Source organism: Narcine bancroftii, chromosome 4, assembly GCF_036971445.1.
Source record: "Narcine bancroftii isolate sNarBan1 chromosome 4, sNarBan1.hap1, whole genome shotgun sequence".
Taxonomy (NCBI): domain Eukaryota; kingdom Metazoa; phylum Chordata; class Chondrichthyes; order Torpediniformes; family Narcinidae; genus Narcine; species Narcine bancroftii.
The window spans coordinates 315,294,089-315,306,664 of NC_091472.1; the positions used below are offsets into that span (position 1 = coordinate 315,294,089).

Here is a 12,576-nt window from a genome sequence, read left to right on the forward strand (position 1 = left end):
AAGGGGAGGGGGAGGGAAATGGAGGGGGAGGGGGAGGGGGAGGGGAAGGGAAAGGGGAGGGGAAGGGGGAGAGGAGAGGGAGGGGGAGGGGAGGGGGAGGGGGAGGGGGAGGGGAGGGGGAGGGGGAGGGGAAGAGGGAGGGGGAGGGGAAGAGGGAGGGGGAGGGGAAGAGGGAGGGGGAGGGGAAGAGGGAGGGGGAGGGGGAGGGGAAGGAGGGGAGGGGGAGGGGAAGGAGGGGAGGGGGAGGGGGGGAGGGAGGGGAGGGGGAGGGGAGGGGAAGAGGGAGGGGAAGAGGGAGGGGAAGAGGGAGGGGAAGAGGGAGGGGGAGGGGAAGAGGGAGGGGAAGAGGGAGGGGGAGGGGAAGAGGGAGGTGGAGGGGGGAGGGGGAAGGGGGGTGAAGGGGGGGAGGGGAAGTGGGGTGGAGGGGAGGGGAGGGGAGGGAAGGAGGGGAGGGGGAGGGGGAGGAGGGGAGGGGAGGGGAAGGAGGGGAGGGGAAGGGGGAGGGGAGGGGAAGAGGGAGGGGGAGGGGGAGGGGGAGGAGGGGAGGGGGAGGGGAGGAGGAGGGAGGGGAAGGGGGGTGGGGGGGAGGGGAAGGAGGGGAGGGGGGAGGGGGGAGGGAGGGGAGGGGAGGGGAGGGGAAGAGGGAGGGGGAGGGGAAGGGAAAGGGGAGGGGGAGGGGAGGGAAGGGGAGGAGGGGGAAGGGGGAGGGAGGGGAGGGGGAGAGGGAGGGGGAGAGGGAGGGGGAGGGGAGAGGAGGGGAGGGGGAGGGGAGGAGGGGAAGAGGGAGGGGGAGGGGGAGGGGAAGAGGGAGGGGGAGGGGAAGAGGGAGGTGGAGGGGGGAGGGGGAAGGGGGGTGAAGGGGGGAGGGGAGGGGGAGGGGAGGGAAGAGGGTGGGGGAGAGGGAGGGGGAGGGGGAGGGGAGGGGGAGGGGGAGGGGGAGGGGAGGGGAGGGGAAGAGGGAGGGGGAGGGGGGAGGAGGGGAGGGGGGGGAGGGGAAGAGGGAGGGGAAGAGGGAGGGGAAGAGGGAGGGGAAGAGGGAGGGGGAGGGGAAGAGGGAGGTGGAGGGGGGAAGGGGGGGGAGGGGAAGGGGGGGGAGGGGAAGGGGGGGGAGGGGAAGGGGGGGGGAGGGGAAGGGGGGGGAGGGGAAGGGGGGGGGAGGGGAAGGGGGGGAGGGGAAGGGGGGGAGGGGAAGGGGGGGGAGGGGAAGGGGGGGAGGGAAGGGGGGGAGGGGAAGGGGGGTGGAGGGGGGAGGGGAAGGGGGGTGGAGGGGGGAGGGGAAGGAGGGTGGAGGGGGGAGGGGAAGGAGGGTGGAGGGGGGAGGGGAAGGAGAGGAGGGGGAGGGGGGGAGGGAGGGGAGGGGAAGAGGGAGGGGGAGGGGAAGGAGGGGAGGGGGAGGGGGATGGAGGGGAATCACTGGGCTCCCAACCCGAGGACGGGCCGAAGCACCGACCGGACGATCCTCCTGCATCGGAGTCCCGCGGGTACTCACCGTCTCGGGGGCCTTGTTCGGGCTCCGGGACCCGGCGTCGGGGCCGCGCCCGGTGGCCGGTGTCGGGGCCGCGCTCGGCGCCCGGGGGCCCGCGCGCTCCGTTTTTTTCCCCCGCCGCCCGCCCGCCTGACTTTTTCCGCTTTCCTCTCCGGGCGACTAAATGCCTGAAGGGAGGGGGTTAAACGCAGGCTCGTGGTCGGGTTTTTAATTTCTCGGACCGAACCCAGATCCCTCTCCGCAAAGCGCGGATATAAAACCCGACTCATTCTCTGCTCCGTGTGTTTGCGAACCCCTCTCCGGCCCTGCGATAGACACCCCCGTCCCCGAAGACCCCTGAGGCCTTTGGCCGAGACGCCCACTGAAGCGATGGCGAATGTCGGAGTCCGGGCCGACAAACCAGAGCTCAGCTGGGCGAGCAGCAGCCGAGGGGCTGGCTCCGAAGGAATCGTCCACGTTTCGGTTGCAGACCGCGTGGCGGGGGCCGTGGTGCTGCGGGGAAGGCGCGGCGTGAAGCCAGGGCGGCCATTTTGAATTAGGGCAAGTGATGGGCAGCTGCCTGTCAATCACCTGCCTTGGGAGCCCTGATGGCTGCAGCCAACTGGTGTAAATGCAGGCACTGCACTGATCCATGTCAATGCGTGGAACAAAAGCTGATGTTTTTGTAGAAACTTGGCAGAAATATCATGTTCAAGATTCAACTGATTGCATTGTCATAGAAACAGAGTCATATTCCAGGAAATTGGCTTTTGCCTGTTGTATAGCAGCCAGATTCACCGGATAGGCACAAATTGCTGGAAGCGCCTCATAGAGACAGAGAGAGAGAGAGAAGCCATCCCAGAGTCACTTTCAAACTGCCCTGTAAAATGGAGTTAACTGGGCAATTTGCGCTCCACTCACAAGGCAGCTTGAAAGGGTCCGGCCCGGTCAGCGTTGTCCAAAGTCAACCTCGGAGGTAGTCAGGGAACACAGTTCAACTTACCCAGGGCACGTCGACTGGCGGCCAGAGCAGGGAAACCCTGGCTGAAGTGTTGGGGGGGGGGGGGGTGGAGAGAGAGAGGGGGGTCGCTGCCGTGGGGGGGGAGAGAGGAGAGGGGTCGCTGCCATAGGTTGGAGGGGAGAGAGGAGAGGGGTTGCTGCCGCAGGGGAGAGAGGAGAGGGGTCGCTGCCATAGCTTGGGGGGGGGGGTAAGCGCAATTGACGGTAGGGGGGGGAGAATGACAGCTGGTGCAGGGGACGGAGAAGACTAGTTTGTGTGACAGGTCGCTTACCGTGTCATCGCGGGGGCAGGATTCCCCTTAAATCGCTGGGTTGTCCATCCCCCCCTCAGCTTAAAGGGTGCTGAAGATACCTTTGCCCCACTAATCACACCTGGGTCCCAGGAGGGCCACCCAGGTGCTGCAGTTTAAAAGCACTTACTGAGTTCACCTCCAGAGCACCCACACCTGCACAGAGTCCAGTCCAAACCATCGACCACCCTCCAGCACCCTCTCACATCCCAGTTCTGATACCTGGTACCCCTTCAGCACAGGGTCGGCGCCAGAACGAATGTTAGAGGGGGGGCATTAGTGTGTTAGAGGGCAGCCCATAAACTCATTCAGCAGAGGTGGCTGTTGGACGCTGGGACCTGCCTGCCGATGAATATTAACACCAACCGCTCTGATGTAGGAGCTGTTTTATTGCGTCAGGTATCATTAGACACTAGTGACATGGCCAGGGGTGGGTGGGGAGTCACTGGCATGAGTCAACCTAGACGCTAGTGACACTTAACACATACTAGTGATACGAGAGGGAATGGGTCTGATGGGGAGCGATGGCCGCGACTGTATGGGGGGGAAAAGCCCCCCGCTTGGGGAGGGACAATGCCCAAGAATGCCCCCCCTTGGTGTTGACCCTGCTCCAGCAGTCCACAGCGTCACATCACCAACAGCCTGTGCAAGTTCTTCTGGTGCAGAACCCCTCACTGTTCTGCTGTCATGGTCACCAGCCTACAACTCTTCTCTGCTTCTTCTTGGGGGGTGTTTTCTGGTGCCCTGTGCCAGTCCTCTGCCTCCCCCACCCTCCAGAGTCTGCAACCCTCCGTGCCTGCTGTTGACCATGGGTGCTGCCATCTTGGGTCCAGACTCGGGTGGACTACCTTCGGCTCCTTTAACGGGCTGTTCAAAGCCTGTGCAGAGCTGACGGCAGTCGGACTGGGCAGTTGGACTCCACGGGAGCGCTGTGTCTCCACTCCCCACTCTCCCCAGGTCCGCGCCAGCGGCAGTATTGCCCTTACATTTTCACCACTTCAAGTTTATTATCATCCGACAATATTAGCCAACGAAACAGGGTTCTCCGGTCCTTGGAGCAAAAGCACGAAAACAGACAGCCAGATGTGACATACCTGGATGAAGGGCTCAAGCCCGAAACATTGGTTATGTATCTTTATCTTTGGTATATAAATCCACGGTTTGACCTGCTTAGTTTCCCCAGCATTGTGTTTTTATTTTAAGGGGATACATAAACATTTGAAGCACGTTGCTGTGCAGAAGGTCTTGGGAGGGCTGACTCAAAAGGTGGGTTTGCGGGTGCAGCTGGGCCATCAAGATGGCAAATGGGACGTTGGCCTTCGTTGCTGGAGGGGTTGGATTTAGGAGCAGGGAGGTTCTGTGGCATCAGTACAAGGTCCTGGTGAGGCCGCATCTGGAGGACTGCGTGCAGTTCTGGTCTCCTGACTTGAAGGATGGACTGGCTTTGGAGGCGGTGCAGAGGGGGTTCACCAGGGTGATTGCAGAGATGAGGGGGTTAGATTACGAGGAGAGTTCACTTTTGCACGACCAATTAGTGGTAATTCTGCCCAGAGACAAGGATTGTCTGGGTTGTCTGTGATGTCATGTATGTTTTCTGACAATCAATCTGAAATCTGGGACTGTACTCGCTGGAATTCAGAAGAATGACGGGGGTGGGGGGGGGGGGAATCTTATAGAAACATAAAATTATGAAACACATAGATAAGATAGAGATAGGTAAGTTCTCACGGGCATTGAGAATGCTGAACTGTTTACATTAACCATTCAAAGCTCTCATTTGTACAAAGCAATATTTATTTATTTTTATCGCTATAATACTTGTCCTGCGCACGTATTCTTCATCTCGAGATGTGTTCTGTCTGGTTGTGCGTCTCCATGTTTTCCACCGAGGACCGGAGTACTTGCGCAATCAGATGACAATAAACTTGACTTGAAAGTTGCTTGCACTGGTAGGTGAGATACAGATTTAAGACAGAGATGAGGAGGATCTGCTTTTCCCAGAGGCAAAATTCACTGCCTGTTGAAGCAGTGGAGGCGACCTCAGTAAATATATTTAAGACATGGCTGGATAGATATCTACACAATTGGGGAATTAAGGGATCTGGGGAAAAGGCAGGTAGATGGAGATGAGGCTATCATCAGATTGAGCAGCTTTGATGGGCCGATTGGCCTACTCCTGCTCCTATTTCTCATCTTATTGGTGTCGCCCGCGCCCCCTACAGTACGAGAGAAAGAGAAGCAAAAGAGAATCCCTTCAGAGTCACCAAGGATTCGCCCCCCCAGCCGCTTCGGGAGCCTTTCTCGCCCTCAGTGCCCTCCCGAATCCCGGCTCTGATACCTTGGTTCCTACAGAACGGCCTCCAGCAGCCCCTGTCCGCAAGTCGCCCGAACCCTGCGAGGGCCCCTCAGCCGCTGAGCCCCTTGCTGACAATAAGGCAAAGCTTGTCACTGTGCAATTCATTAATAGGCCAAACGTTCTGACCCTTCCTCCTCTCCCTCCTCCCCATCGGTCCACAATAAAAAAGGCCAGTAACAAATTCTGATTCCATAATTTTATTTGTTAACAATTCATTAGTCCATTTAGTGCACAGAAACCTTTTGCATTCCACACCTCTTGCACATTAAGTGAATTAACAGATGTTCTACTAAAAGTCTTGAAATGAAGCAGAAATTCACAGGCCATCTTGTGATTAGAACTACTTTATCTCACACCATTAAGGTATTGATCTACATTTCTAATCCCACGTAACTATCAAAAAGGAATCAGGAAGTGAGTAGCTGTTACACCAGAGAAGATGGGAAGTTATTGAACAATGGAAGTGTTAGGGATTTCATCTTGAATATATAATGTACAGCTCATGTTTTCCAAAAGGACAGAGGAGACCAATAGTTGCCTGGTTTGCAACAAGTCCGGGTTTCTGAAACAGCCTCTCAAGTTCGGAAGAGGGAAGCCCAGCTGCAACACCCAAACGTACTGGAGGAACTGAGCAGGCCAAGCAGCATCCACGCCAGGTAAAGGGCATGGGCCCTTCGTCAGGTATAGAAAGAGAGTGGTGGGGGCCTGGAATGCCTTGCCAGGGGATGGTGGTGGAGGCTGGAAAATCAGGGGCATTAGGAGACTCTTGGATAGACACATGGATGGAAGAAAAATAGAGGGATATGGGGTAGGGAGGGTTTAGTACTTTTTTTTCATCATCGAGGCCTGAAGGCCCTGTACTGTGCTGTAGTGTAACTCTGGGTGCCACTGGAGTAAGAACTCAATGCTCGAGAAACTCAGCAGGTCAAACAGTGTCCTTTATAGAACCAACGTTTCTGGCTTGAGCCCTTCATCAAGGTCTAGAAACATAAACTGAAGGAACAACACTTGATTTTCTGGTCTTGGCACTCTCCTACCGGATGGCATTAACAGTTTCTGCTAGCCCACTCCCCGTTCTCCCTCCCTTCTTTCCCTTAGTTCCTCACCCCCTCCATTCACAGAGCCATCCTCCCTCCCCCTGTTTGCTGCTGTGCCCTCCCTCCCTTATCAACCCATAATCTCCTGCCTGTGGGACCGGGCTCCTCCCCCTGTCCTTCCACCCCCATCATTTTGTTCGGACGCCTGCCTACATTTTGATCACACCTTGATGAAGGGCTCAAGCCTGAAACGTCAGTTCTGTATCTTTACCTTTGCTATATAAAAGATACTGTTTGACCTGCTGAGTTTCTACAGCATCATGTTTTTACTTCAACCACGGCATCTGCAAACTCTTGTACTTCACTCTCATGAACTCCTGGGAAATGGGGCTGGGAACTGGAGTCTATCATTGACTTGGATCTCAGGCAGGGTGGAAAAGCACAGAGGCAGAGATGTCCGCTGTTGCCCAGATTCCCCACGGCCACTGACACAGCTATTAACAGGGCAGCTTCAAAAAGGCTGATAATCAACACTTCAGAGGGAAAGGAAAGAATCACGAGGCCGACAGAAAATAAAGGTTGCATCATCTCCAGGGTGCGGGTGCCTGTCAGGTCGGTGCACCTAAAACATTCCCTTGGCTTTCTTCAGGTTCTTTTGTTTCCACTCTGGCATGACATTGAACTTTGTCCGTGTGGTGTTGAAGATCCTCTCAAAGTCTTTCTCCGATAAGTACTCCTGAGCGAGGAAGAGAATGGGTTAAGAGCACGCTCTGGAGAACATGCACAATCTGCAGAGGCTGGGATCTTGTGCAAGGAGCGAGAAGCTGGGGGGAGGGGATGCTCAGTGGATCAGGCAGCATCAGTGGGGAGAAATGGTCAGTCAATGTTTCAGGTGGGGTTCCTTTGATCGAGGAGGTCCCAATTCGAAGTGTTGACTAGCCAATCCTCTCCACTGATGCTGCCTGAGCCACCCCCAATTCCCGCCCCCCAGCAGCTCAGTCCTTGCTCGTGCCTTCAGAGAGGTTAGCCAGTGTACGAGAAGTAACTAACAACACCGAAAAGATATTGTACTTGAACACATGAGAACAAACTCCAACTGAACTCTTCCAAAGCAATATCCCCCACCATCTGGTCTCGGTGCATTAGGGAGAATGCTCAGGTGCCAAGAAATAACGATTTCTGGCTCAAACTCTGCTTCCATTACATCTGAGGGTGGAGCCAATACTGGAAGATTTTCAGGGAATTGGAAGCCATTGAAGGCACATGAGGTATCGCAGATGTAGGTGGGGAGGGATTGGACCGGGGAGATTCAATGGAGTTGAGAAAAGACTGTTCTAGTTCAGTGGGGCAGGAGCTTGCAGAAACAATGGGTCTACCTTGATATTTGGGGTTTGCGAACCTTGGATAGGACCCTGTTTGTGTTTTTACTTTTTAATTCCAGAGCTGTTTTGTTTTTAACCTTTGCTTTATAACACCTGATCCCTTTATGCCCAGTGCAACACACAGACGCACTGGAGAAACTCAGCAGGTCACGAAGTGAAGGGTAACCAATGTTTTGGGCCTGAGCCCTTCGACAAGATAGGAGCAAAATGCAGACAGACGCCTGAGTGAATAAGTGCAGGAGAGGAGGGAGAGAGGTTCAAGATTCCTTTTAATGCCACAGAATAATACATCAAAAATGCATGGTATACTTTTGCCTGCTGTCGGAGCAGGAGGAGGAGGACAGGCCAACAGGTAAAAGGTTACAGGTAGATACGGGTGGGATAGTAGAAGAGAAGAGAGCTGAGGTGTTGGGGAGGAGTAGGTCTGAATGGACAGGGAAGGGAAGGCAAGAGGGGAACTGGAGGAAAGCAGACAGAGGAATAGGGAAAGAGTGTGAGGGGAGGGGATTGCCCACCCTCAATCTAATCACGACTCCAGGATTGAAGAGCATTCGCTTAGATGCGGAGGATTTTCATCCTCCAGAGGGTGGTAAGTTGGTGGAATTTGTTGCAGCAGGATGCTGTGGAGGCTGGATCATTGGATGCATTTAAAGCAAAGGTTGATAGGTCCTTGATTAGCCAGGGCATCAAAGGTTATAAGGAAAAGGCCAGACAGTGGGGCTGAGTGGGAAAATGGATCAGTTCAAGGGGTGGGCAGACTTGATGGGCTGAATAGCCTATTTCTCTCCTATGTTTTAGAGCAGAGGTTCTCCACCTTTTTTGGTCTAAGGCCCACTTGGCTTCCGGCCTAGCATGCCATGGCCCACTAGTGGGAAGGACTGAGCAATATTTTCATGTCAAAGGCAGCTTTGTAAGAAACACATCTTTATCTAATTTAAAACATGTATTTAACATTGTTATAAGACCCACATGGAAACATTTACATACAAACTGCATGTAAATAGTTTTCTGCACCCTGCAGTCAATGTGATTTCCCAGCCTTGGTTTGGACGACAACCGCAACATCTTTCCCGACTCACCTCCTTCCTGGTTGGGTCAACTCCTGCAGGCAGCTCTTCAGCTACCTTGTTCATCAGCTGCTCTGGCGGATACGTTTGCCAGGATTCATTAGCTACTGAATACATACTGTAATCATGAGATATTTTCATTTCTTTCATGTCCTGTTGGGGGGCAGAGAACAGAATGGTTTCATAGGTTAAAAGGAGCCTTCCAACTGCACAAGAGGTTGGTGAAACCACTTTGGAAGTACTGTGCACAGTTTTGGCCACCCAACTCTAGGGATCGATATTAACTGAGAAAGGAATGATTCACCAGAACATTTTAGAGATTGGTAGACTTGAAGTATAATTTTTTTAATTTAAAAAATCTTTGTTTTATCTAGTGCTATCTCTCATAATTATTTTTTGGACCATCAATAATTGATCAATCCTTTTGATTTGAATATTTATAAAATTTTAAACCGCAATAAAAGTTACATTACATTTAGTTCTAAATTATTTCAAAAGAAATTGTACCTGTGGTATATATCATCCCATTCCAACCCCCCCCCCCAACCCACCGTCCCATCCCCACCACCCCTAAAAGAAAAAAAAAGAAATAACTGGAGAATGCCAAGAAAATAAAACATTTGTACAATAAAGTCTATTGGAGTTTACCAAGAAGTGAGGCCTTCAGAGTCAATCGTATGTGTAAACCAAAATTTTGTCAATATGGGCTTCATATTTTCCAAAAAACATGATATTTATCTCACAGATTATGTAATTTTCTCGAATGGATTACAACTACGAAGTTTTGCATGTCATCTTTCCAGGCCTAAGTCTATTTCTGACTTCCATGATATTGCTATACATTTCCTAGAAACTGCTAAACCAATTCACACAAATTTAGTTTGATAAATACTCAACTTTAATTTTGGCCTTATAACCTTAATGTTACTCAAATAAATATAACATCGGGGACCTGTGGGAATTTGACCCCCTTGATTTGTTCCAAAAAGTTACCTATCCCGAACCAAAATTGTCTTAACTTTAGGACATTGCCAAGTTGAAAGTAAAAAAGTTCCAATCTCAGATCAATATCTCCAGCATAAATCTGATACAGCAGGATTTAGTCTATTTAATTTTTGCAGATGTAAAAAGTTATATTGAACGAACCTGTATCTTACATTTATAAGTTTAGTCACATTATTCTTACACAAATCCATCCCATCCTTTTCACTTATTTGAGTATTTAAATCTAATTCCCATTTTAATCTTGATTTTTGCACCCCAATTTTGGGGGCCTTAGTTTGAAGTAAATTATACGTTACTGAAATAAATTTATTTACAATAGTATTACAAATCAGTAATTCTAATTAATTTGATTAGGACCTATTTTCCCAGTTAAAAAAGTTTTAACTTGATAACAGCAAAATAAAGTATTACATTAAAATTTTCCTTCATTTTTTCAAATATTATAAATCTCCCATCCTTAAAACAATGTTCAAACCTTTTAATACCCTTCTGTCTCCAAATCCTCAAAAATTGGTTATCATTGAAAAATAAATAAACCTATTTTGACATAAAGGCGTTTTTCTAGATATTAAACCTTTCATACCATTTTCATTACCAATATTATTCCACAACTCAATCAAATGTTTCAAAATAGATGATTCCCTACTTCCAAATAACAGTTTAGATTTCCATTTGTAAATAAAATCTTGGGGGATCCATAATCTCCTATTGCATGAAATTCAATAGAAGCCCAAGATAGAATTCTATCTGAATTAAACAATCCATTTATAAATCTCAACTGAGCTGCTTTGTAATAATTCTTAAAATGAAGAAGACTTCCAAGTCAATTTTTCAATACTTCCAAGTCAATTTTTCCAAAGAAGCCCCAGGAATTTTTTCTTTCCATAAAAATTTCTGAATCGTAGTATTTAAATCCTTAAAAAAAATTGTAGGAATTAGAATGGGAATTGATTTTTTTTTAAATATTGAATTCTAAGAAAAACATTAATCTTAACACAGTTACCATACCAATTAAAAATTGTAGGAATTGGAATGGGAATTGATTTTTTTTTAAATATTGAATTCTAAGAAAAACATTAATCTTAACACAGTTACCATACCAATTAAAGTAATAGGTAAATTATTCCACTTTTTAAATCAACAACAATTCTATTAAGCAAGGGTAAATAATTCAATTTATATAATTTAAAAAAAAATCATCATCAATTCTAATACCTAAATATTTGATACCTATGTCTGGCCACTTAAATTTTGTGACTATTTTACAATCTGTATAATCATCCACAGCTAAGGGCATAATCTCACTTTTTTTTCCCAATGAACTTTATATCCAGAAACTTCCCCATATTCTTTCAATCTAGTCTGTATTTATAGGATCAGTTAAATAAACCAAAGGATTATCAGCAAATAAATTAATTTTATATTCTTCTTGATTTATCTTAATTCCCTTAATCTTAGAATCTTGAATAATAAATTCAGCTAAAGATTCAATTGCTAAAATAAATAAAGCCAGAGACAAAGGACAACCTTGTCGACTTGATCTAGTTACTGGAAAAGAGGTAAATATTTGGCCATTAGTAATAACTTTTGCCAAAGTATTTTTATACAAAGCTTTAACCCAATTCATAAAGGTAGAACCAATACCAAACTTCTCAAGTACTTTAAACAAAAAATTCCATTCTAATCTATTAAAAGCTTTTTCCACATCCAAAGTTACTGCTACATTATGATCTCCTCTTTTTTAATTAAATTAATAAAACTAATTAATCTTGCAATATTGTCTGCAGAATACAGTTTTCTAATCAATCCTGTTTGATCCATATGAATTAAATCAGGAAAACATTTAGATAATCTATTTGCTGAAAATTTTGCAACAATTTTATAATCTACATTCAATAAAGATATTGGACAATAAGATGCAGGGTTTAACAAGTCTTTATCATTCTTTGGTATAACTGTAGTTATTGCTGTTGATAAAGAATCTGGTAAAGAATGGGATTCCTTCGCTTGCTTTAGCACCTCCATAATCAGAGGTATTAAAAGATCCTTAAATTTCTTATAAAATTCAGACAGAAAACCATCTTCTCCTGGAGATTTACCATTCAAAAATGAACTAAGCACTTGATTGATTTCTCTTATTGTAAGAGGAGCATCTAAATTTTTCTGATCTTGATATGACAAGCAAGACAAATTTATCTGAGATAAAAATGTATTGATCTTAACTTCATCTTTAGTAAATACTGATTTATACAAATCAGAATAAAAAACTTTAAATACATCATTAGTTTCTCTAGGATTATGTAATTGTCTATGAAATCTTCCTGATAGCATTAATTATTCTAGAAGATAGCTCTGTTTCTAATTGCCAAGCTAAAACCTTATGAGCTTTTCTTCTAAATCATATTTTTGCCTAGTTCTATCAATCAATATGTTAGTCCTATACGTCTGAATCGCATTAAAATGAAACTCTTTCTTTATTAATTCCCTTCTTCAATGTAAAACTTAATACATCCTCTCAAATATGCCTTTAACGCATCCCATAACAAAAATCTGTCCTTTTTAACAAAGTAGAATTTAATCGTCATCTATAAACCATTCATTCCTTTTCTAAAAATAAATACATCTTTAAAAGTGGCAAGTGATCAGATAAAATTCTGGCCTTGTAATCCAAATTCATAACATTTCCTTGCAATTGTGCTGAGATTAAAAATAAATCTATCCTAGAATAAGAATCATGTCTATGAGAATAAAAAGAATAGTCCCTTTCTTTTGGGTTTAATCTCTTCCAAATATCTATGACATTCAAATCTTTCATAACATTCAAAATTGTCTTTGCTGTTTTAGCTCAAGTAACTGATTCGGTCATTTTATCTAAAACTGGATCCAAACAGCAATTAAAATCCCCTCCTACCAATTTTCTTTGGGATGTTTCAGCTAAATACATAAATATGTCC

At 47.3% G+C, this 12,576-nt stretch overlaps 2 protein-coding genes across 2 annotated transcripts in view; both read right to left on the minus strand.

Moving 5' to 3' along the window:
• znf142 (zinc finger protein 142) overlaps window positions 1-1,576 on the minus strand; it is a 57,173-nt gene extending 55,597 nt beyond the window's left edge. The window contains exon 1 of the mRNA XM_069936000.1: window positions 1,490-1,576. The gene's annotated coding sequence lies outside the window, so the exon portion shown is untranslated. The remainder of the gene's footprint in view (window positions 1-1,489) is intronic.
• A 4,731-nt stretch (window positions 1,577-6,307) lies between these two features.
• Window positions 6,308-12,576, minus strand: part of LOC138762487 (villin-1-like) — a 47,645-nt gene continuing 41,376 nt past the window's right edge. Inside the window, exons 18-19 of the mRNA XM_069936239.1 lie at window positions 8,630-8,770; window positions 6,308-6,904 (exon numbers count right to left, since the gene is read on the minus strand). Coding sequence (XP_069792340.1) covers window positions 6,791-6,904; window positions 8,630-8,770 — 255 coding nt within the window. The 3' untranslated portion in view covers window positions 6,308-6,790. The remainder of the gene's footprint in view (window positions 6,905-8,629; window positions 8,771-12,576) is intronic.